Source organism: Muntiacus reevesi, chromosome 17 (genome assembly GCF_963930625.1).
Source record: "Muntiacus reevesi chromosome 17, mMunRee1.1, whole genome shotgun sequence".
Lineage (NCBI taxonomy): Eukaryota > Metazoa > Chordata > Mammalia > Artiodactyla > Cervidae > Muntiacus > Muntiacus reevesi.
The window spans coordinates 23,511,189-23,534,705 of record NC_089265.1 but is presented as its reverse complement, the minus strand read 5'-3'; the positions used below and the strand labels follow the sequence as shown (position 1 = coordinate 23,534,705).

Here is a 23,517-nt window from a genome sequence, read left to right as displayed (position 1 = left end):
ATATTAATTTGGTAAGGTATTTGGAGAGTAAATTCTGTATAGCAAATGTGTTTGTGTAGATCATAATTTCAATTATATGGGTACAAGCCTCAAAAGATTTTGGCTTTATTTGCAGTTTTTTATATATAGAACATATTTTTACAAGGGGTTTAAATGGTTATCCAGTATTCAGAAGCTTTGTGAGTCTGTTTGAAACCACAAACAATCCAATAGGTCAATGGGTAAATGGTATCAGTAGGCAGTTTCTGGAAGAAACATTAAAACGCTCTGTTCTGTGGATATACAGTATACAAAGCTGTCGTTAAAACAATGCTTCCCAAAAGATTATAATAATGAAAAACTTAATACCTAACAAGAGAGTTGTGATAAATCCACATTTTGAAATGTTGGCAAACAAGAAAAGGAAGGAGTTATTTCTATATAGGTTCCTGAAAGGATGGATGCCCATTATATTAAGTGGAAAAAAGGCAAGTTGTAGAACAGTACGTTTTGCAGGAAAACAAAACGAAAATATTTTATTAATATTTATTGATTTTTGGCTGTGTTGGGTCTTCATTGCTGCACGGGCTTTTCTCTGGTTGTGGTGAGTGGTGGGCTGCTCTCTAGTTGTGGTGCAGGGGCTTCTCATTCAATGGCCTCCCTTGTTGCGGAGCACAGGCGCTAGGGCATGCGGGCTTCAGGGGTTGTGGCTCCCAGGCCCTAGAGCACAGGCTCAGTAGTTGTGGCACATGGGCTTAATTGCTTTGCAGCATGTGGGATCCTCCCAGATCAGGGATCAAACCCACGTCTCCTGCATTGGCAGGCAGATTCTTTACCACAGAGCCACCAGGGAAGTCCCTGTATGTTTTTAATGTATGCATAGAAGAAGGTCTAAAACTATATATGTCCCGAGCTGTTAGCAGTACCTGCTCAGAAGAGAAAAGGGATTGTATTTTTTCCTACAGTCTTTTACTACTTAACATTTTAACTTGAATTATAACTGCAATTTCTTTAGTTGTTTCCCCTCATATCTTGAAATAGATAAGTGTTTTCAAATGTTCTCTAATTTATATTTATGGTAGGAACAAAATTTAGAATTCCCAAGAATAGCTTTGTTTCTTTATTTGGTTTCTTTAAATGAAGAATTGGCACATAAATAAAATTATAAGACATAATAGAATTGAGTGGTGACTTTTGGAAAAGCAGTATGGGGAGCTACACGGTCCCACTTCCCAGCAAAACAACATAATTGGTGAAAGTTATTAAAGACAAAAAAATGTATCTCTCTATTGACTATAGAGGAAAATGAAGAAACATTTAAGAAAATATATATTAAATTGTAGTAAAAGCAGTGATTTCTGTAGCACTTGGGATACAACTTGCTGCTCCCCACCAGCCCCCAGTCAAGGGCTACAGCATCTCCCTGGGAAAGACCCGTTGTCAGCAGTTCTCACCCTCCCAGCTCTATAGCACAGAGGCTCAGTTCCTCCACTCAGCCCCCATTCATCGCCTGTTTCGGCAACCCTTGAATACTGGGGCTCTGATTGTTCTCACAGCATGCTGCTCATAAGGGAGAGGTTTTATGCCTTTTGAGACAAGCTAAAGAATCAGAGGCAATGGCATCCCTCCAGTGCCCCACTCACAAACTAGGGGAATCATTCTAAGAAAGGCCACAGTTCCCAGCCCCGGCTCCAGAGCAATGGCCGAGAGACAGACCATAAGAACAGAGAGTTCAAAAATTCTCCCCAAAGGAAATGATCTTATTTGGAACAGACTGGAGAAGTTCAAGCCTAAAGCACTCTTGGAAAAAGTGGAGATTTTGGTGAGAGGGCCAGTTTACCCTGATAAAAAAAACCAAAGACATCACAGGAAACAAAAACGAAAAATCTGTATCACTTATGAATATAGACATAAGGATCCTCAGCAAAATACTATAAACCAAATCCAGCAATTTATAAAGGGGACTGTATATCATGACCAGTGCTGTTACCCCAGACATGCTGTGTTGATTTGAAAATCACTTACTATAATACACCGTATCAGTCAGAATAAAGGACAAAATCCACATGATCATCTGAATGGGCACAACTAAAGCATTTCACAAAATCTCTTGTCCTTTGTTAAAAACACTCAACAAGCTGGGAATAGAAAGAAACCTCCACAGCCTGATTATGAATATTGGAAAACCCACAACTGCTCTCATACTTAGTGGAGAAGGACTGAATACTTTCCCTCTAAGCACAGGAACAAGACAAAGATGACTGTTTTCATTATTTCAACATTGTACTGGAGGTTCTTGTTAGAGCAATTAGATGGGAAAGTAAAAGGCATCTAAATTAGAAATGAAAAACTATCCCTATTTGCAGGTTCTGTGATCTTATATATGGAAAATCTTAAATTAGAGAATCCTAAGGAAATACACACACACAGAAAAAAACAAATGGATAAGTTTAGCAGAGTTACAGGATATATGATCAATATATAGAAATCAACTGTATTTCTATATACTTTCAATTAATAATCCAGAAATTAAGAAAATAACTCCATTTATAATAGCATTAAAAATAATAAAATACTTATGAATAAATTCAACAAAAGAAGTTAAGAAAATAAAAACCACCTAAATAAATGGAAAGAAATCCCATGTTCATGGACTAGAAAAGTTAATATTGTTAAGATGGCAGTTCTCCCAAATTGATCTATAGATTCAGTACAATCTATATCAGAATTCCAGGTGGCTTTTAATAGAAATTGGCAAGCCTGTCCTAAAATTCATATGGGTTTTCAAGGGACCTAGAATAGTCAAAATAAGTCACAGGACTCATACTTCTTGACTTGAAAACTTACTGCAAAGCTACAGTAATCAAAAAAGTGGAAAACTGGCATAGGATAGATACATAGGTCAATGGAATAAAGTTGAATTTCCAGAAATAAACCCACACATGTTTAGTTAATTGCCTTTCAACAAGAGTGCCAAGGATCATTCAGTGGGGAATGAATAGTCACAACTGGAACAACATGCAGAAAAGATAAAGTTGGATTTCTTTCTCACATCATACATAAAAATGAACTCAAAATGGATCATATACCTAAATGTAAGAGCTAATACTATAAAACTCTTCAAAGAAAACATTGGAATATATTTTTTCATGACCTTTTATAGGACCAGGCCTTCTTAAATACCCCCACAGAGGTGACAAAAGAAAAAGTAGATAAGTTGGACTTAAAAACATCTGTGCTGAAAAATTAACCATTAAAAAGTGAAATGTCAACCCACAGAGTGGGGGGAGATATTTGCAAAACATAAAAAGTATCTCTTAAGGATTTGTATTCAGAATATATAAAGAAGTTTTAAAACTCATCACAAAGAAGAAAACTCACCTAAAAATTGGGCAGAAGATCTGTCTTAATTAGTTCTGGCTGCTGTAACTAAATAGTACAAACTGAGTAGCTTACTAAAAAGTGTACTTACTATTACTTTATTAGCTTATAAAAATTTTATTTCTCACAGTTCTGGAGGCTGGAAGTCCCAACGCCAGGTTGCTGGCATGATCAGTGAGGGCCCTCTTCTGCATGGCAGACATATTACGCCCTCAGGCAGTACAAGGGATGAGGGATCTCGCTGGTGCCCCTTTTTAAAGGGGTGCTAAACTAATCCATTCATGAGGACTCTGCCCTCATGATCTTACCACCCACTGATGGTCTCACCTCCCAATACCATTTAGTAAGCATTCCTTTTCAACATACGAGTTTTGGGGTGACACAGACATTTAGATCCTAGCAGGATCCTGAATTGACAGATCTCTAAAAAAGACATGCAGATGGCCAGAAACAAATGAAAGGATGCTCATTATCACTAGTGGTCAAGGACATGTAAGTCAAAACCACAAAGAGATACCACTTCACACTCACTAGATTGGCTTTAACCAAAAGGGCAGATATTAAGTTGTGGTGAGGATATAGAGAACCCCAGTTCCTTGCTAATTGGGATAAAAAATAGTTCTGTTGCTTTGGTATAAATTGTTTCACAGTTCCTCAAAATGGTAAATACCGTATATGACACAGCAGTTGCACTCTTAGGTATACACCCAAGAGAAATAAAGGCACACATTCACATTAAAACTTGTACACTGTTCTCAGCAATAAATTTTCCTAATATCCAAGTAATGGAAGCAATCTAAATGTTCATATTAACTGATAAGAGGAAAGTTTGGTATATCCATACAATGGAATATTATGTGGCAATAAAAAGTAGTGAATACTGATATGTTACAAAATTAATGAATTTTAAAATATTACAGAAGAAGCCAGACACAAGAGTATTTTATATGAAACAATCAGAAAAGGCAAATCTGTAGAGACAAAATTAGATTAGTGGTTGCCTAGGGCTGAGGGGGTGGGAAGATAGAGAAGTAACTGCTAATAGGTAGATTTGGAAGTGATAAAAATGTTCTAAAATTGGTGATGGTTGCACAACTCCATGAATTAAGGAGCAGCAGTGAAATAGCATATTATCTTTGAGTTGAATGCCCTAAAATCATAGTATACAATGAAATTAAATCTGTTCAGCAGTAGAAAAACTAGGATTAAAACCCATAGAGGTTGTCTTTTTTCCATTGTATATCCTTGCCTCCTTTGTCGAAGATAAGGTGTCCGTCCATAGGTTCGTAGATTTACCTCTGGGCTTTCTATTCTGTTCCATTGATCTATATTTCTGTCTTTGTGCCAGTACCATACTGTCTTGATGACTGTGGCTTTGTAGTATAGTCTGAAGACAACCTCTTCAACAAGTGGTGCTGGGAAAACTGGTCAACCACTTGTAAAAGAATGAAACTAGAACACTTTCTAACACCATACACAAAAATAAACTCAAAATGGATTAAAGATCTAAATGTAAGACCAGAAACTATAAAACTCCTAGAGGAGAACATAGGCAAAACACTCTCCGACATAAATCACAGCAGGATCCTCTATGACCCACCTCCCAGAATATTGGAAATAAAAGCAAAAATAAGCAAATGGGACCTAATGAAACTTAAAAGCTTTTGCACAATAAAGGAAACTATAAGCAAGGTGAAAAGACAGCCCTCAGATGGGGAGAAAATAATAGCAAACGAAGCAACAGACAAAGGATTAATCTCAAAAATATACAAGCAACTCCTGCAGCTCAATTCCAGAAAAATAAATGACCCAATCAAAAAATGGGTCAAAGAACTAAACAGACATTTCTCCAAAGAAGACATACAGATCGCTAACAAAACACATGAAAAGATGCTCAACATCACTCATCAGAGAAATGCAAGTCAAAACCACAATGAGGTACCATTACACGCCAGTCAGGATGGCTGCTATCCAAAAGTCTACAAGCAATAAATGCTGGAGAGGGTGTGGAGAAAAGGGAACCCTCTTACACTGTTGGTGGGAATGCAAACTAGTACAGCCGCTATGGAGAACAGTGTGGAGATTCCTTTAAAAACTGGAAATAGAACTGCCATATGACCCAGCAATCCCACTTCTGGGCATACACACCGAGGAAACCAGATCTGAAAGAGACACGTGCACCCCAATGTTCATCGCAGCACTGTTTATAATAGCCAGGACATGGAAGCAACCTAGATGCCCATCAGCAGACGAATGGATAAGGAAGCTGTGGTACATATACACAATGGAATATTACTCAGCCATTAAAAAGAATTCATTTGAATCAGTTCTAATGAGATGGATGAAACTGGAGCCCATTATACAGAGTGAAGTAAGTCAGAAAGATAAAGACCATTACAGTATACTAACACATATATATGGAATTTAGAAAGATGGTAACGATAACCCTATATGCAAAACAGAGACACAGATGTACAGAACAGACTTTTGGACTCTGGGAGGAGGTGAGGGTGGGATATTTCGAGAGAACAGCTTCGAAACATGTAGATTATCTAGGGTGAAACAGATCACCAGCCCAGGTTGGATGCATGAGACAAATGCTCAGGCCTGGTGCACTGGGAAGACCCAGAAGAATCGGGTGGAGAGGGAGGTGGGAGGGGGGATCGGGATGGGGAATACATGTAAATCCGTGGCTGATTCATGTCAGTGTATGACAAAAACCACTACAATATTGTAAAGTAATTAGCCTCCAACTAATAAAAATAAACGGGAAAAAAAAATTAAAAAAAAAAGAAAACAACCCATAGAGGGCTTCCCTTGGTGGCTCACTGGTAGAGAATCTGCCTACCAATGCAGGAGACAGAGGTTCAGTCCTTGGTCTGGGAAGATACCGCATGCCATGGAACAACGAAGCCTGTGTGCCACAAATACTGAGCCTGTGCTCTAGAGCCCGGGAACAAAACTAGCGAGCCCATGTGCTGCAGCTGCTGAAGCCGGCGCACTCAAGAGCCTGTGCTCCACGACAAGCCTGCGCGCCATGACTATGGAGCAGCCCACCCTCGCCGCAGCCGGAAGAAAGCCTGGGCAGCAGCAGAGACCCAGTACAGCCAAAAATAAGTAATTTTTACAAAACATAAACCCATGGCAGCCAGCATTTCCTCTTGTAACAGAGGACTTTGCTTTTTGGTTCAACACAAAGGAAATATTACTAGTTACCTTTATTAAGGGGCTGGGTTGTATGCAAATTAAATAGCTTGCTTTATGACAGATGCTCAAAAGGAGGCTGACTGGGCAACTTTTGGATACACAGTTCCATCTCAGCTGATGTGGGTATAATAAAACTGTATGGTTGCTGGGACTACCTCCAGTATTAAGTTTACCCTTTTTCTGGACCAAGCTTACATTGTTGATTTGGTGTATTTTTAATGTTAACTGTGATTCAGTTCAAATATGCCACTGAAGCACTTTTATAACATATGAAATTAGTATAAGTATTTTTTCTTAATAATTCAGGAATTACCCTTGTATCAGTTAGGATTATACTCTACTGTATTTAATAGAAAATGACAGAATCTTAAACAGGTAAAGATGATTCTCTCACGTGAAGAACTTATGTAGATACTCCAGGACTGGTAAGCAACTCCTCTGTCAGCAGGGGCCTAGACTCCTTATAGTTTGTCTGCTTTCCCATCTGTAAAGATTCATGGTCATAGGATGGCTGCTGGAGTACAAGCCATCACATCCCAGCCTCAAGCACAAAGCCCTTAAGTTCAGGAAAAGGAAAAGGGACAGGCCTCTGCTATCTGAAGAAAGCAAGAAAAATAATTTTTTAACTGGTTACATTGCTGCATAATTGTGAAGATGGAAAGAAACAACTTCTTTAATAGATTGAATAAGTGTATTCTTTATTACTGTGTTCATATCATTAGATTCTGAAAAGAAATCATATCTCCTGTCAGAGGAACAACAAGCAACAAGCACTTTAGTAGAAACCATCAAGCAGAGTATTCAACATAATGATGTTCTTAAACCCATCAACCTACTTTCACAACAAATGAAGGGAGATGTGAAAAGACAAAGGTAATAATTCAGTATTTTCTACTTGATGTCACTGGAAATAATTTCATGATTTTTAAAAAATTACTTTCAAAACTATCTCCAGTTGTAAAAGAAACATACTCATTGTGGAACATCTGATTCTTTCTTAAAGTGCTACCCAAATGTATACAGTCATACTTCAGTACAAACATAATAAAAATGTCTGATGAATAAATTTTAGTAGGTGATGCATTCATGTCTAAAATACACTCAGTCTTTGGGAAACACTACTTCTATTCACTGGAAACCTATAAATATGTTTAACATCAATGTTAAACATACCTACTGCTTGTTCAGGCCATGTCACACAGTTTATTTTGTGGGATGTAAAAAAATATATATGGGTTTAGGAGTAGAACCAACTTAAGAAAATGGTGGGAGCAATGAATCACAAAGAATATGGAGCTGTCCTGATCCTCTTACTATATATTATCTGCTAACACATTTGGATCAGTACTCACTCACCCTGGTCTCAGCCTAAGTGAATTTTGTGATATAAGCTTCAGAAAAAGGGACATAGTATCTTCTATCAAACATAAACAGTGTTTCCAGGTTATCTTCAAGTTTGTAGTCATGGCATCTTTGAAGACAGTCTCAGAAGTAATAGGACAAGAATTCATGATGGAAATCGATAGATCCTTTTATAATTTTAGCAGTTGATATGGAGATTATCTCCTTTACAGGCTAAAGAATAGCCTGTTACAAGCATCTGATTTAAGGGCAGGGAAGGAATATGAGAAATGATACAGCTTCTGAAGCTTTTAAAGAAAGCTGCATGGAGCATCATCAGAATCAGCATTACAAATTTTTTTTTCTGTGTAAATACTCAGAAGTCAGTTCCTAAATTCCCCCCTTTTTCAACAACTGAGGCATGAATTTCATTTTTAAGATTTGTCTTGCTTTTATGTTCGCAAATGAGATAAAGTTGATTTTACCTTTTCTGTTGGGTTAAATTACTAGTAAGAGACCACAGAACCTGTTTGTGTCTAAGGGTTTAGACCCCTAACTTACTTAGAAACTAATTTCTTACTTTGTCATGTAGCAAAAAATTGCTTTTGTAAGTATGAATTAGAAATTAGAATTGAAAGTTACCTATTGCATTATTAAATATCAATAATTTTAATAGCTAAGCCATTTTTGTTTTGAACATGAAGCTTTATGCCCATTAACTTTAAACTTTTTAATTTGAAATAGAAGTTTGCAGAAATTGCAAAGAAAGTATCTGTGGACCCTCTAGCCAGCTTCTCCCAAAGGTGACACCTTACAACTGCAGTGTAGTCAAAACTGTGACACTGACATAAATGAATGCACAGAACCTAATCTTTTTTTAAAGTATAGCTGACTTACAATGCTGTTAGTTTCAGGTGTTTTTTTCAGTATTTAAAAAATCATCTTAGCATATTTTTATGCTCTTCGCCCATTAACTTTAAAATATTTGTTTTATAGGAGTTTATACAGAGAAATCCTCTTCTTATCATTAGTATCTCTTGGAAGAGAGAATATTGATATTGGTAAGTTGGTCAAATGGGGATTACTAAAGGTGGTTTAGTCTTATTCTCATAAGTAATTTAAAAAATTCTAACTGGTATGGGTAAATAACTCCATTTGCCTTTTAAAAGATTTCTATCTTTAAATGTGCAGTTTATATATATACAAAAGGATTTGACTACCATTTTTAAATGCATAGCTTTTGTCTTATTAAATTCCAACTACATTTTTGAAAATATCTTTCAGAGGCTTTTGACAATGAGTATGGACTTGCATACAACAGTCTGTCTCCAGAGATTCTTGAAAAGTTGCAGAAAATTGATGCACCACCAAGTATCAGTGTGGAATGGTGCAGGAAGTGTTTTGGAGCACCTCTCATTTAAATGACAGATTCACTAGATTCTTGACACAGTGCTGGGGGAATAGATTCAATCTGGAGACATTTAAGGTTTGTTTCACATTACAAATTGGCAAAAACTGAAATGAAGTTCCTCTTGGGACAGTATTTATGATGAAATCATACCGAATCATCTCAGTGTAAAAATGCCATTAAAATGCCCCAAGGTTTACTGAAGATTTACAATTTCTGAGCTGTTTATATCTGCTGAAAATTGGTGTCGCGTTTCTCAGTATTTCTAGTAGTTTGATAATGGAAAACCATATTTGCTGTTGGCATTTTGTTTGTTTGAAGCTATTGAGTTTGGGGAATGGCAAATTAACGTAAACTTGCCTAATCCCCAAGCAAATGAAATCTCAATTATAAGAGCAACTATTTGTGTATTGTGTATATATGTGTGGCTGTGTAGGTGTCTATTCAGCCATATTATATTTATTAAAATTCTTAAATTGCATGTTGCAATAGTTTTTTGAAAGGGGTTTCCAACTATTAAAATGAGTACTCTATGTAGTCATTTTAAGTTCAAAATTACCTGAAAATCTGATGAAAGCTGCCATGCCTTTGACTTCAAAATTAATATATTATTTTTACCCTTCATGCTATATATTAGCTCCCTTAACAGGTTATATTTCAAATATCCAGTTCCTTCATCCTCTTCCCAGTACCATGTTAATTTGCAACAGCTTTAAAATGGAATAAATGAGCCAAATAGTTTAAATGAAATTAGATCAGCTTCATAATTTACAAAATTAAAATTCTTGTGTATGTCTTTGGGTCTGAAATTGTTGAGGCACATAAATTGTTGCTATTGTTCACTTTTAAAAACCTGTGGAATAACTTGCACTGCACAGAATTCTATTCTTGTATAATATTTAGATTTGTATGCTTATTTGTGCATTTGTAAATACGGTTTTTTTAGGATGAGTCAATTAAGTCTTAAAACATTAAAGCTTATTAAGCTTGTTGCTGGTAGGTTTAAGAAAATCATGACCTCACATGCCTCACTGACACGCCTTTCATTAAACCATCCCTTAAGGATAGTATAAACTTCGTCTTCCTTACCTTTGTATGCATGGTTTGAAAAACCAATGATTATGTGTGCTTCCTTTTACAGAATAATTATGCAGATGACTAAATCAGAGTTGATAACTATTTCCAAATGGTACAGTTAACAGCACACACTGTTACTATACCAATCTTCCAAGATTTCAGGGTTATTAAGACCTATGCAGAATCCTTGTTTCAATTTATGGTTAAAGTGCTGAGTGAAAGAACTTTAGAATTCTCATTGCCTTAAAAATGAATCTTTTGCACTGTCTCAGAGTGTATATATTTGCAACTTAAGACTTGGTACTAGTTTTAATACTTTTAACACTTACTGCCCCAACAGAAAGTTTGGAATTATCTTGCATATAAAAAAAATTGAGGTTGAATAAAGTGAAAACTTCACAAGTTTGCTGTTCTCGTTTCTTACATTTTTAAGGCTCCTGAAATGTGCATAGTAGTTCAAGCTCTTGTGGTCTTCAGAATTCCAGTACTGTGTTCCCACTTTTCTGTGGTTTTCAATAATTTGAACTAATTAACAAAGCACTTCCCACTAAAAAAAATACTCATGTATTCCTAAATCTTACACATTTAGGAATATGTGAATTTTACAGTAACTTTTACTATTAATCTAAAAAACAGCCAATATAAAGCTTAGCCTATTTAGAAATAAGTCTGATTTGTATTAAAGTTGCTTAAAGGCCTTTTCTGGCACCTACCACTGGGCAGTAGAAATTTACAGCAAAAACAAAGACAAAACATTGAATCATTGAGACTTCAATCTCCTTTTTAAAAAATGCTCCAAGTTAACAAAACTTCAGTTAACTCTTAGCAGCTATTGGTCCTATTCAGCAGAAAGTAACAACATTGTAAATCACCTGCACCCCAATTTTAAAAAGACCTGTGGGCATCCTCTCTATGAATCTTTCTTCTCATAGTGCAAAGTGCCCCAAACTATCCAATCATCCACTTTTTAGCCAGATCCTTGGGTGATTCTTCTGCATAGTCTTAACTGAAGCACTTCTTCAGTCTCTACATGCCAAAGCCACTTGAAAATTTTACTCACCTGTGTTAGTTAATATACATACTCCAGAAAAGGAGCACCTTTTAAAGCTTAATGTACCTTCTCTCAAGACCCTCTCATCTGTTAATGGTTTGAATAAAGGTTCTAACTGCAGTTACTATAGAAAGCAGACATGGTACCTATAGAGAGGAAAAAAAATACACTCTGGGAATTGCCTGCTGGTCCAATGGTTAGGAGTATGCTGACTGCCACGGGTCTGGGTTGAATCCCTAATCAGGGAGCTAAGAGCCTGCATCCCACACGTCAAACAGCACAAGGTATACTTTCTGCGCACATCCTTCATAGATGCAATAGTGTCTAAAAACAGGTACAGTCAAGTCCCTTGCAGAGTGTGAAATACAAAAATGTAAATCCACTTGAGTTGAAAAGGTTTCTGTTAATGTATTAAATCTGCACTGTTTTTAAAAGCTTTGTAAAACTATCCTAAAACGGTATCCATTAACTGTGCTTTTCACAAGTTATTCTTTTTACGTATGACAATGTCCATCTTCACAAGGGCACTTTTCATATATCGTGTAGAAACTATATTCCTTAAAATAAAGTCTATCAAAGATTAATAGTCCTAAGTCATTTATTTCCCCCATCTTGTCCCATGCGTTGCTGAAAATTCAATCAATCAATGTAAGAATTCTGAGACACCCACTAAAAGAAACTCTGTTCTGGCCATTTCTTCCACTATCATATATAGACTGTTTCTGAATTTGAAGGACTATCACTCTCAAGTATCTCTTGTAGACCTAATCCACTGCTAGATTATACAGTACCTGCTTTTCCATGATAAGAGTTTGTGGGCCTTCATTTATCTATTTGATCATCAATTAAAAGTCAAGAAGGGAGATTTGATGTCTGATCTTATTTATTTGTTACTCTTAGAACATCTCATTTTTGACTGGACTCAGACTTAGAAGTAGAAGCTCTCAGAGAGGACAGCCTCCGTCTCTTGGCAATCTGTTCCTGCCGTTTTTCTTTGGCCTCCTAAACAAAAAATAAAGTGCAGTTAAAGCTTATCTGGATTAAAAACTGCAAATCCCATAATTCCTATTTCCCCCTGAGATTTACCTTCATTCTCTTGGCCAAAAGTTTAGCATATTCTGCAGCCTCTTCTTTGTTTTTCTTAGTACGCTGTTTCTTCAGAGCAATACGCCGGCGTTTGTGTTGCAGAACTCGTGGAGTCACAAGACGCTGAATCTTGGGTGCTTTAGTCCTAGGTTTCTTACCTAAAAATTTAGATGATGACTCAATCACTTCAATACCCTTGCTCAACAGGACCCACATTTACATTTTTAAAACATCAGAGATTCAAACTTAGTAGCACATTTAATCCTCTAACAGCTCACTAAACCATACCAATAGTTTAGATGTCAAGTTCAAGGTCATACATAAATTTATTTTATTTAAATAGTTGAACAGATGGAAGTCCTATCTTAATTTTTACTACTCACTTTGATATCCCTTCCATAACTACATTGTCTTGGTAGGGTATCATGTGTCTATATCATAAGACATGTGAGCATTATTTTAAAACAGTATTTAATTTGTCATGAAAACTTAAAGCATTAACTGCATCACTATCCCACCCACCATGCTTTGAAGTCCCAATTTGTTCTCAAATTTCTATTTTCCAAGACAGGACCTGCTTATCTGCTTCTGAGGAGTAAAACCATCAACATTCATTAATTTCTTTTGCAATGCTGTGCTGCTTGTAGGAACTTAGTTCCCCAACCAAGATTTGAATCTAGGCCACCACAGTAAAAGCAGAGTCCTAATCACTGGACCACCAGCAAATTCCTAAAGTATCTTCATCGAGCCTGTCTGGATTATAAATCCGCTTCAGAGCAGGAGTCTTTTCAGATGTAATGGTTTTAGTTTGTGGACCCCTGTGAGAGCAATAAACACTCCATATATATAGTCTAAGACTAAATGCTCAATTTTCCAGGTTCTGCTAAATGATAAAGGAGTTATAAAGAAACAAGAACCATCTTATAAATACTATGAACTAGCACTTACTAATGTTATTTCCAGGAGTGCGACTACAATTACTTTTTAAAGTGTATGATCTTCATGAGAATAATTGTGTATTTACACCATATCTTCAGTACTTAATAGAACCTGGCACAGAGAAGGTTTCCAAATACTTGGAATGAGTGACCAATAAGCACTTAACACATGCCAGGTATTAATTAGCTTATTTAAGCCCACAGTCCTGGACACCAATACCCCAATTTTTTCTGATTTGTCAGGAAAACTCAACCTGAAACTAACATGTTATTTATGATGATGTGTTATATTGACTAAAGAACAATATACCTGCTTAAAATATAAAACACCAAGTTTTCTTGAAAGAACTAAAAATTGAGTTTCCATATGATCCAACAATCTCACTCCAAGGCATATATCCAGACACGATTGTAATTCAGAAAGACACAAGCACCCCTAAGTTCACAACAGCACTATTCTCAATCGCCAAGACAGGAAAACAACGTCCATATCCACCAACAGACGAATGGACGTCATACATACATACAGTGAAACAGGAAGTACAAAAAATGAGCGTCATCTGCAGCAACATGGATGATCACACCGCGTGAAGCCACAGTTAAGACAAATACCATATCACTTATATGTGGATTCTAAAATACAACACAAACTCTACAAAACAGACTCACTGTCACAGAGAACAGACTTGTGGTTGCCAAGAGGTTGGGTGTGGAGGGATGGATTTGGAGTTAGGGATTCTCAGATGCAAATTATTACACATGGAATAAAGTCCTATACACATGGAATAAAGTCCTACTCATATCATAGCACAGGGAACTATATTCAATAACCTGAGATAAATCATAACGGAGAGGATTTTACATATAACTGAATCACTTTGCTGTACAACAAAATTAACTAACAAAGCATTTTTATAGTTAAGTCAACTATACTTCAACATAATAGTTATATATATATATATATATATAAAATGTCCCCTGGTACCTTGAATGGTTTTCTAATTCGCAAAGCTATCGCTATCCACATTCAGAAGTTAAAGCAACTTACGTTAATGAAAGCATCAGCTTAACTTCATCAACTTCAGTAAACAAAAAATTAGAACCACTGATATGTTAACAAAGCAAGTGTGTGACCATGAGAGCATATTCAATCACAATCCCAGACTTTTCTCCTGACCCCAAAGCAATGAACTTAAAACATCTGAGAAGTTATCTTTCAATGAACTCATACAATGACTCAAAAGCAAATTTTCAAGAAAAATTCTAACACTATAGGGTACTGGTTATGAGGATTAATTCCAATTGCATATCTTGACCCTTTTCCACACTAATTTCCTAAAAACGCATATTCTAGGTAAATAGTAGGCAGAGATTTGCTTCCAACATGCATACAGAATGGTACAGCTAATGAAATTAAGAAAGCCTTATATTGCATAATCTTTCATACCTTCTTTGTTTAGGGGCTTTCGCACAACATACTGGCGGACATCATCTTCTTTAGAGAGATTGAAAAGTTTGCGGATTCTGCTAGCTCTTTTGGGACCCAGGCGACGAGGCACTGTAGTATCAGTGAGTCCAGGAATATCCTTCTCCCCTAAAAGAAAAAAGTGAACAAACATTTTTAATTCAACAACTTCCTTAAAAACAAGAACCCTAATCTGTTCAGGCATTGCCAAAGCCAAGTCCACTTTCAAAGACAATCAGATTTAAGTCAGTGTTGACAAAAATAAACTCCAGAATAAAAGGCTCACCTTTTTTCACGATGACCAAGTTGAGAACACTCAGATTGGCATCCACAATGCAACCCCGTACGGATTTGCGCTTTCTCTCTCCAGTCCTCCTTGGTCTGTAACAGGAATGCCCCTTACTCAGTAGCAGGCGAACTCGGCCATGGGTCAAGACACCCTGCTTCATGGGGAAACCCTGCTTATCATTCCCGCCACTGATTCGGACCACATAACCCTGCAAGAGAACACGATGACACATTTAAAACAAAGGATTGTGGCCTCTAAGAAGTACACCCTTAATTCTGCTTAGTACCATTCATTAAGACCGATTTGACACCTTAAATAGTTTCCTCCAATCACTAAATTTTGTCTGTACTTCCAGTTTCCCAAGTTAGATTAGCAAAATCTTTTCAATCAAGACATATTTCTAGCCTATACTTTACCAAAGTTAACAACTCTTAGGGTAGAAAGAGTATGTTATGAAACCAAAGTATCAAGGAACTATAAATCAGAAACAACCCTTCTTGGCACTTTTGAAGATCCCTTTGGAGACCTTTAGCTTGCAGGTCAAGAACGATATATTTTCATTTGATCTACATAAACACAACCCTGCCGGGTGATAGCGTCACCTTATAAAGTGACATTTGGAACTAAAGTTGGGAAACGGAACCCGAGTGTGAACCCCATTACACTTATCAATTACCAATAACGTTTACCACCTCTCTTAAATAGAGCTAACAATTCAACTCGACAGTCAACTTTTACCTTCCATTCTTCACCCAGAGCGTCAGCAGCAACTTCTGTGGCCATACGCTTCTCGTAGAAGGTACGAAGTTTTCGTTCATCGTCCACTTCAATGAGCTTCTGGCAGCCAGTGGCCGGGAAAGAGATGTTCAGCTAAAAATTGTAAACGAGGGGGAAAAGAACTTCATGAAAATCGCAGAACCACTAGAAAGGTTATTCCATAGCAAAAAGCCTTTCCTGTCACCCCCACACAACAGAAAATTTGATTATATTCTCTAAAGGACACGTGCAAGGAGCCACAAACACGGCACTAAAAGTAGGACCCATCTTGCAAGGCCGCCACGGACAATTACGGCCCACAGTCGTTCACTCTCAGATCAAGGAGCCTGACCTACTTGCCGTCAGCCCGGCCATCTCTGTCCTGCCTGGGAGTCAAGACGCCACCATGGCGTTCCCCGACCGGCGTAGCTCCAGCTGCAATCGCTCGCCATCCGCTCTCCCATAGAGATCCGGCCCCAGAAGAGCGACCCTTCTCCTGCCTCAGACACTTCTCCATCCAGGGCCAGGATTTTGGAGCGCAACGACACATCGTGGGGCTTGATCCACGTTTCACAAGCCTACCCGAACACCCGCCACTAGTTCCTACCTTCATTCTGAAGTGGCCGACAGCCTCCGAGGCGCCACGAAAAAGAGACCCAACTTCCGCTTAGCCCAGGTCACATAGGCTCTTTCAGTTCTCGCGAGATGTGCAGACGCCAGGGATAGTAGACGTAAGTATTGGTAGGCAGTACTTCCGGGGTGGGGCTAATCAGCGGTTGGGAGATAAGAGTCGGTGGGCGGTGCATGCGAAGTGGCACAGGTTTAGTACGGGAGATTAGTCTTTCTACTTCTTGTTCCTTCCCGTACGATTCTGGGTTAGGGAGCAACTCTGCTCGGTCCCGGACACTGCTTCTGATGATATCAAGGAAGGAGGCGGGATCGGAGTTCGACTGTCCTGCGCTCTCCTGTACCTCAGGCTCTATCCGAAGATTTCCAGTTTAGGAGCGTGCCCTGCCCTGGGTCCGGTCTTGAAAAATTGTGCTTTGTTTTTTCTTAAATACTTGATCATCCACTTGTCCTTTAACCGCTTTGCAGTCATCGTTCTGTCACGTGCGTGCGTGCTAAGTCCCTTGGGTCGTGTCCGACTCTTGCGACCCCATGGAATGAAGCCCTCCAGGCTCCTCTGTCCATGTGATTCTCCAGGCAAGAATACTGGAGTGGGTTGCCATGCCCTCCTCCAGGCGATCTCCCAGACCCAGGGATGGAACCCGCATTCCTTCCGTCTCCTGAATTGGCAGGCGGGTTCTTTACTGCACTAGCGCCACCTGCAGTTCTACCACAGAAAGATGCATTCAGCCAGCCTGTCTTGCAAGCCGTTTAACGTAACCATAGTTACTCCCAGTCCTGGTGCCTGTTAAAGAACCTCTCTGCTTTCTGCCTTTTCCCTGCGATCTTTTTAAAACGCGAAGTTCTGTCACTCCATTGTTGGAGAAGCACAATTTATTTCCCACTGCAATTAAATACTTTCCAAACTTCTTAACCTACTTTCATATATTTTCCACAATCCAAAGTTCAGCTATTGCCATTTGTTAATGCCATGCAAGGCGGAGAAGGAAATGGCAACCCACTCCAGTATTCTTGCCTGGAGAATCCCAGGGACGGAAGCCTGGTGGGCTGCCGTTTATGGGGTCGCACAGAGTCGGACACGACTGACGTGACTTAGCAGCAGCAGCAGTCCTTGCTAAGAGAAGCCTTTGCTGACCACACATCCAGAAATTGTATTCCTCTCCTCTAGTGTAGCACTATTTTCCTTTATTTAATCATGATACATAAATGGTTTGCTTATGGTCTATCTGCATACTAGATGGTAAATTAGGCTAGGTCTGATAACTTCACTATGGTATACTCAGGAAGCAGTAAAATGCATGGCACTTAATAAGTAAGGCTCAATAATATTGTGTGATCATAACCCTAGTTTTGATATGTATTAGTCTTTCAGAGTGTGGTAGTATGGAGCCAGCCAGCAGAGGAAGAATGAGTTGAGTGTATTACAGTAAATTTTGAATCAGCAATAATTCAGCTCTTAATAGAACAGAAAGATGTGGAGAAAACACGGTGCATTTGATAGTCCTCCAGAACATTGTTGGGAGAATGAGAATCCAGATGATCTAACTTTGAAACCCACAGTACCCTGAAGAATGGAACACTTACTATCTATTACATATTTACTCCATATTTTTTCCTCAAGAAAAAAAAACCCTGCGTTTAAAATAAATGTTTACTTTCCAAGATTATCACATCCATCTTCTGCTTCAGTATCACAGTTTTGAGTTTAGGTCCACTTCACATTCAAAGCTGAAAGATTCTATTAAACCCTATTTGTGTGGTAAGTCACTTCAATTGTGTCCAACTCATTGCAACCTTGTGGACTGTAGCCCATCAGGCTCCTCTGTCCATGGGATTCTCCAGGCAAAAATACTGGAGTGGATTGTCATGCCCAACTCCAGGAGATCTTCTTGACCCAGGGATTGAACCCGCCACTCTTATTTTTTTTTTTTTTTCTTTTTTTTCTTTTTCCAAGACAGTTTCTCCCTTAAAGTCCGTCTGCCTTGGTGGGCTTGATCAGGTGCGGATGAAAACACAGATGGGTTAAATACCCCATGTCCCAGGCCATCTCTGGAAAAGCCAATTCATACTCACTTCTGTATCCCCCTCCTTCTAGCCTAACAATTCCGAGGGGTCAAGAATTTCACAGCCGACAGGACACCTCCTGGGGGAGGGCAGAATATGAGCATACAAGGACCAGTTTCCTATACTAAAAATCCCCTGGCGATCGCTTGGTAATAACTTTCCCCGAGACAGCGTGGACACACCTCCTAAATGACCTTCACAAATTACCTTTTTAAACCCTAGCACGCTCGCCGACCTGTGTACCAAGCAATCGCCGCCTGCCTATTCCAGGCTCCTGTGGGTCCCCGCTCCTTCTAGTCCCTCCCAGGGGGGTGATCAGGCCCCTTCTTCCACCCTACTGGGTGGGTTCCTCATCATATGAGCGCTCAGTTCCCCTGCTGCCATTCACTACCTGCTAATATGAAAGGTCCGGGCGTTGAGAAGCAGAATCCTTTCAGAGGGGCGAGGTGCCTTCCCCCTTCTAGGAGATTCAAGCTACAAAGCCTCGGGGTGACCTCAAATGAGACCAGTCTCCTCAAAGTGAGGAGTTTCACGGCCCATGCACCAAATGTTATAGCTTTGTTTTCCGAGAAACAAACTCACTCAGGAGGACAATACAGATAGTGAGTGGATTGCAGTTTATTACACCGGCGGGCCCAAGGCAGAGTCTCCTCTTAGCCAAGGGCCTGAACCCGCCACTCTTATATCTCCTGCATTGGCAGTTAGGTTCTTTACCACCTGGGAGGCCCAAATCCTGTTTGATCATCTGATATTAATGTGAAAAATGTGCCCAAATGATGCATTTAAATTCAGTATATGTAGTTTTTGTTGTTAAGGTGAAATCGACATAGCATAAAACCATTCATTTTTGTGTGAACAGTTCAGTGGCCTTCAGCTCTCACAGTGTCAGCACCTCTATCTGGCGCCAAGACAGTTTCATCTCCCCAAAAGGAAACCTTGTTTCCATTAAGCAGTTGCTCCCCATCCCCCTCGTCCACCAGCCCCTGCTAGCCACAATCTGTGCGCTGTCTATATGGATTTACTTAAACTATATATTTCACATAAATGAAATTATACAGTATGTGATCTCTGTGTCTGCCTTCTAATTTTTTTTTTACAGTCATCCACATTGTAGTGTGTATCTGTTTTTTAATTCCTTTTAATGATTGAATAATATCACTTTGTACATGCAGGTCACAATTTGTTTATCCATTCATCCACCGATAGACATTTGGGCTGTTGCCAGCTTTTTTTTTTTTTTTAAGTTTATTTTTGGCTGCATTGGATCTTCATTGCTGTGCTTTCTCCACTTGTGGCAAATGAGGGCCACTCTCTAGTTGCAGCTTCTCAGCGTGGTGGCTTCTCCTGTTGTGGAGCATGAGCTCCAGGGTAGGTGGGCTTCAGTAGTTGTGATGCAGGGGCTTAGTTTCCCCACAGCATATGAAATCTTCCTGGACCAGGAATCAAACCCGTGTCCCCTGTGTTGGCAGGCAGATTCTTAACCACTGGACCACCAGGAAAGAGGTGGTGATTGCTCAACACTGTGAGAGCTAAATGCCACTGAGCTATTCACATAAAAATGAATGGTTTTACGCCATGTCAATTTCACCTTACAACAAAAATCACATACACTGAATTTAAATGCATCATTTGGGCACACTTTTTACATTAATATCAGATGATCAAACAGGATTTCGGCCTCCCAGGTGGCGCTAGAAGTCCTGTTTCCAACTTCTGACTGTTGTAAATAGTGCTGGTATGTTGAGTACCTATTTTTAGTCCTTTGGGGTATATAGGAGGAATTGTTGGGTCTTGTGGTAAATCTGTGCCTCCTAGGAGAACTGCTAAACTATCCAGTTCCATTTTCATTCTCCTCAGAAATGTATGCATTTGTTACTTTGTTACTTTATCTCTTCTTTTAAATTATAGTCATCCTAGTGGATGTGAAGTGGTATGTCAGTGTGGTCTTGATTTTCATTTCCCTAATGACAAATGAGCATCTTGGCCATTTGTATATTTTCTGTAGAGAAATGTTTATTCAAGCCCTTTGCCCTTTTTTTTAAGCTCTATTTTTATTGAAATAGTAGTAGTGAGTTAATAAGAGGCAAACAGCAAAATCCAGGACTATTCCTCAGGTTTTTTTCTTTTCTAATGCATTTTTTATTGTGGTAAAAGACATGAAACTTACTGTCTTAATTTTTAAGTATGCAGTTCAGTAGGGTTAAATATATTCATGTTGTAAAACTATCTCCAGAACTATTTCTTCTTGCAAAACTGGAACTCTGGACTCATAAATCAGCCCCCTTTCCCCCCTCTCCTCATCCCTGGTAACCACCAGTCTTATGTATCTATGAATTTGACTACTTTAGGTAATTGATACAATTGGAATCATACAGTACATGTCTTCTTGTGGCTGGTTTATTTCACTAAACACGATGTCCTCAAGGTTCATCCATATTGTAGCGTGTGATAAGATTTCCTTCCTTTTTAAGACTGAAAAATATTTCATTGTATTTATATACCACATTTTATTTATCCATTTGTCTGTTGGTGAACATTTGGATTGTTTCCACTTCTTAGCTGTTGTGAATTCTGGTATTAACATAGACATGCATATGTCTCTTGGAGACCCTGTTGTCAATTCTTTTGGATGTATATCTAGAAGTGAGATTGCTGGATTATATGGTAATTCAATTTTTAATTTTTTACTTTCTACTAATTCCCATAGAAGTTGCACCAGTTCATAATCCCACAAGGGCTTCTTTTCATATATTTGAATTGACTTGTTTTCTTATTGAATAGTAAAATTTCTTTATATATTCTGAATGCTATACCCTTATTAGATATATAATATGCAAATATTTTTCCCATTTTATAGGTATATTTCCACTTTCTTGATAAAGTCCATTGATGTACAATGGTTTTAAATTTTGATATAGTCCAATTATCTAATTTGTCTGTTGTTGATTGTGCTTACATTCTCATATCTGAGACAAATCCATTGCAAAATCCAAAATCCCTATATTCTTCTCCAATAATTTTATGGTTTGAGTTCTTGTATTTAGGTTGTTGATCCATTTTGAGTTATTTTGTTGATATGGTTTGCAGTTGGGAACACAACTCCATTCTTTTGCACATAGACATCCAGTTGTCCTACCACCATTTGTTGAAGAGGATATCCTTTCCCTCCTTGGCACTTCTGTTGAAAATCAATTGGCCACAGATGTACAAGTTTATTTCTGGCCTCTCAAGTCTGTTCCATTGGTTTATACATATCTGTCTTTATCCCAATACCAAACTGCTTTGATGTGTAGCTTTGCAGTAGGTTTCAAAATCACGAACTGGAGTCCTTGACTTTTTTGAGGTTTTTTTTTTTTTTTTTTTTTCAGTTTTTTGGGATCCCATATGAATTTTATACTCCTATATGCAATGGATGCTCTTGGAATTTTGATAGGGATTGCATTTAACCCATAGATCATTTTGGGGAGTATTGCCATTTTTATGACATTGTCTTTCACCTCATGAACATGATGTGTCTCTCCATGTATTTAGGTCATCTTTAATTTTTTTCAGTACTGTTTTGTGGTTTTCAGTATGTAAGTCTTTTCCCTGCTTGACTAAGTTTATTCCTAGGTATTTTGTTCTTGTGGATAACATATGATATATATTATACATACATATATATATATATATATGCATATACTATTTTTTCTAAGCCATTTGAAATTCAGAAGCATTTCACTTCTGAATACTTAGGGATATATTCTAAGAACACAGCTATTTTGCTACATAGCCTCAATATTGTTATCCCATCTAAAACTTATTATTTACATAATAATTTCTACTATACAGCCCATATTTAAATTTTACTGATTATCCACAAATCTCTTTAGTTTTTCCCTTAAACCTATTAGCTCAAGGGCCTGGTCCCACCCATCAACAGGTGGGTACCAGCCCCAGGATCACCTGGGCCATGTAACCAGCAGACACTGTATGATATAGGGCCTAATAGCTAATCAGACTGTTGGCCAGCCCCACCTACCAACATATCCAAACGAAGAACAAGACAAAACTTCAGAAGAAGAATTAAACAAAGTAGTAATAAGCAGTTTACCTGATAATAATGTCGATAAAGATTCTCAATGAACTTCGGAAAAGACTGGATGAACACAGTGAGAAATTTAATGAGTAAAAATATATAAAGAAGAACCAAGCAGAGCCAAAGAATACAATAATGGAAATAAAAAATACATTAGAAAGGATCAATAAATCAATTCATACTATACAAGGCAATCTACAGATTTAATGCAGTTTCTATCAAAATGCCAAAGTCAGTGAATTCCTTGGCAATCCACTGGTTAGAACTCCATGCTCTCACTGCCTGGGGCCTAGGTTCAATCCCTGATCAGGAAACTAAGACCCCACAATTTGGCACTGAAACCCAATTTCTTTTAAAAAGTCATTTTTCACAAAACTAAAACATATAATTCTAAAATTTGTATGAAAACATAAAAGACTCCAAATGGTCAAAACAAAACTAGAGGCATCATGCTCCCTGATTTTAAAATATAATGAAGTTACAGTAATCAAAACAGTATGTTACTGGCATAGAAACAGACATATGGATCAATGGGACAGAATAGAGGGCCCATAAATAAACCCACACTTACATGGTCAATCTATGACAAAGGAGGCAAGAATATGAAATGGGAAAAATAGTGTTGGGGAAACAGGACAGCTACATGCAAAAGAAACTGGACTGCTTTCTCACACCATAGACAAAAACAAACTCAAAATGAATTAAAACAACACAATATTGTAAAGTAATTAGCCTCCAATTGAAATAAATAAATTAAAAAATAAAAAAAG

General features: G+C 38.1%; 2 protein-coding genes across 3 annotated transcripts in view; one reads left to right on the top strand and one right to left on the bottom strand.

The window, feature by feature from the left end:
• The window catches only part of DENND4C (DENN domain containing 4C), a 109,114-nt gene extending 98,319 nt beyond the window's left edge, over window positions 1-10,795 (top strand). For both annotated transcript variants that reach the window (XM_065908257.1, XM_065908256.1), the window contains 3 exons: window positions 7,290-7,440; window positions 8,905-8,969; window positions 9,193-10,795. In XM_065908257.1, the coding sequence (XP_065764329.1) occupies window positions 7,290-7,440; window positions 8,905-8,969; window positions 9,193-9,329 (353 nt within the window). In that variant the 3' untranslated portion in view covers window positions 9,330-10,795. The remainder of the gene's footprint in view (window positions 1-7,289; window positions 7,441-8,904; window positions 8,970-9,192) is intronic.
• A 1,514-nt stretch (window positions 10,796-12,309) lies between these two features.
• On the bottom strand, window positions 12,310-16,690 carry RPS6 (ribosomal protein S6). Its single transcript, XM_065908258.1, has 6 exons — window positions 16,586-16,690; window positions 15,961-16,092; window positions 15,220-15,430; window positions 14,916-15,062; window positions 12,531-12,688; window positions 12,310-12,446 (listed from the first exon to the last, which is right to left on the bottom strand). Exons 1-6 carry the CDS (start codon window positions 16,589-16,591, stop codon window positions 12,351-12,353), a joined length of 750 nt encoding a protein of 249 aa, XP_065764330.1. The 5' UTR covers window positions 16,592-16,690; the 3' UTR covers window positions 12,310-12,350.
• Window positions 16,691-23,517: the final 6,827 nt, after the last annotated feature.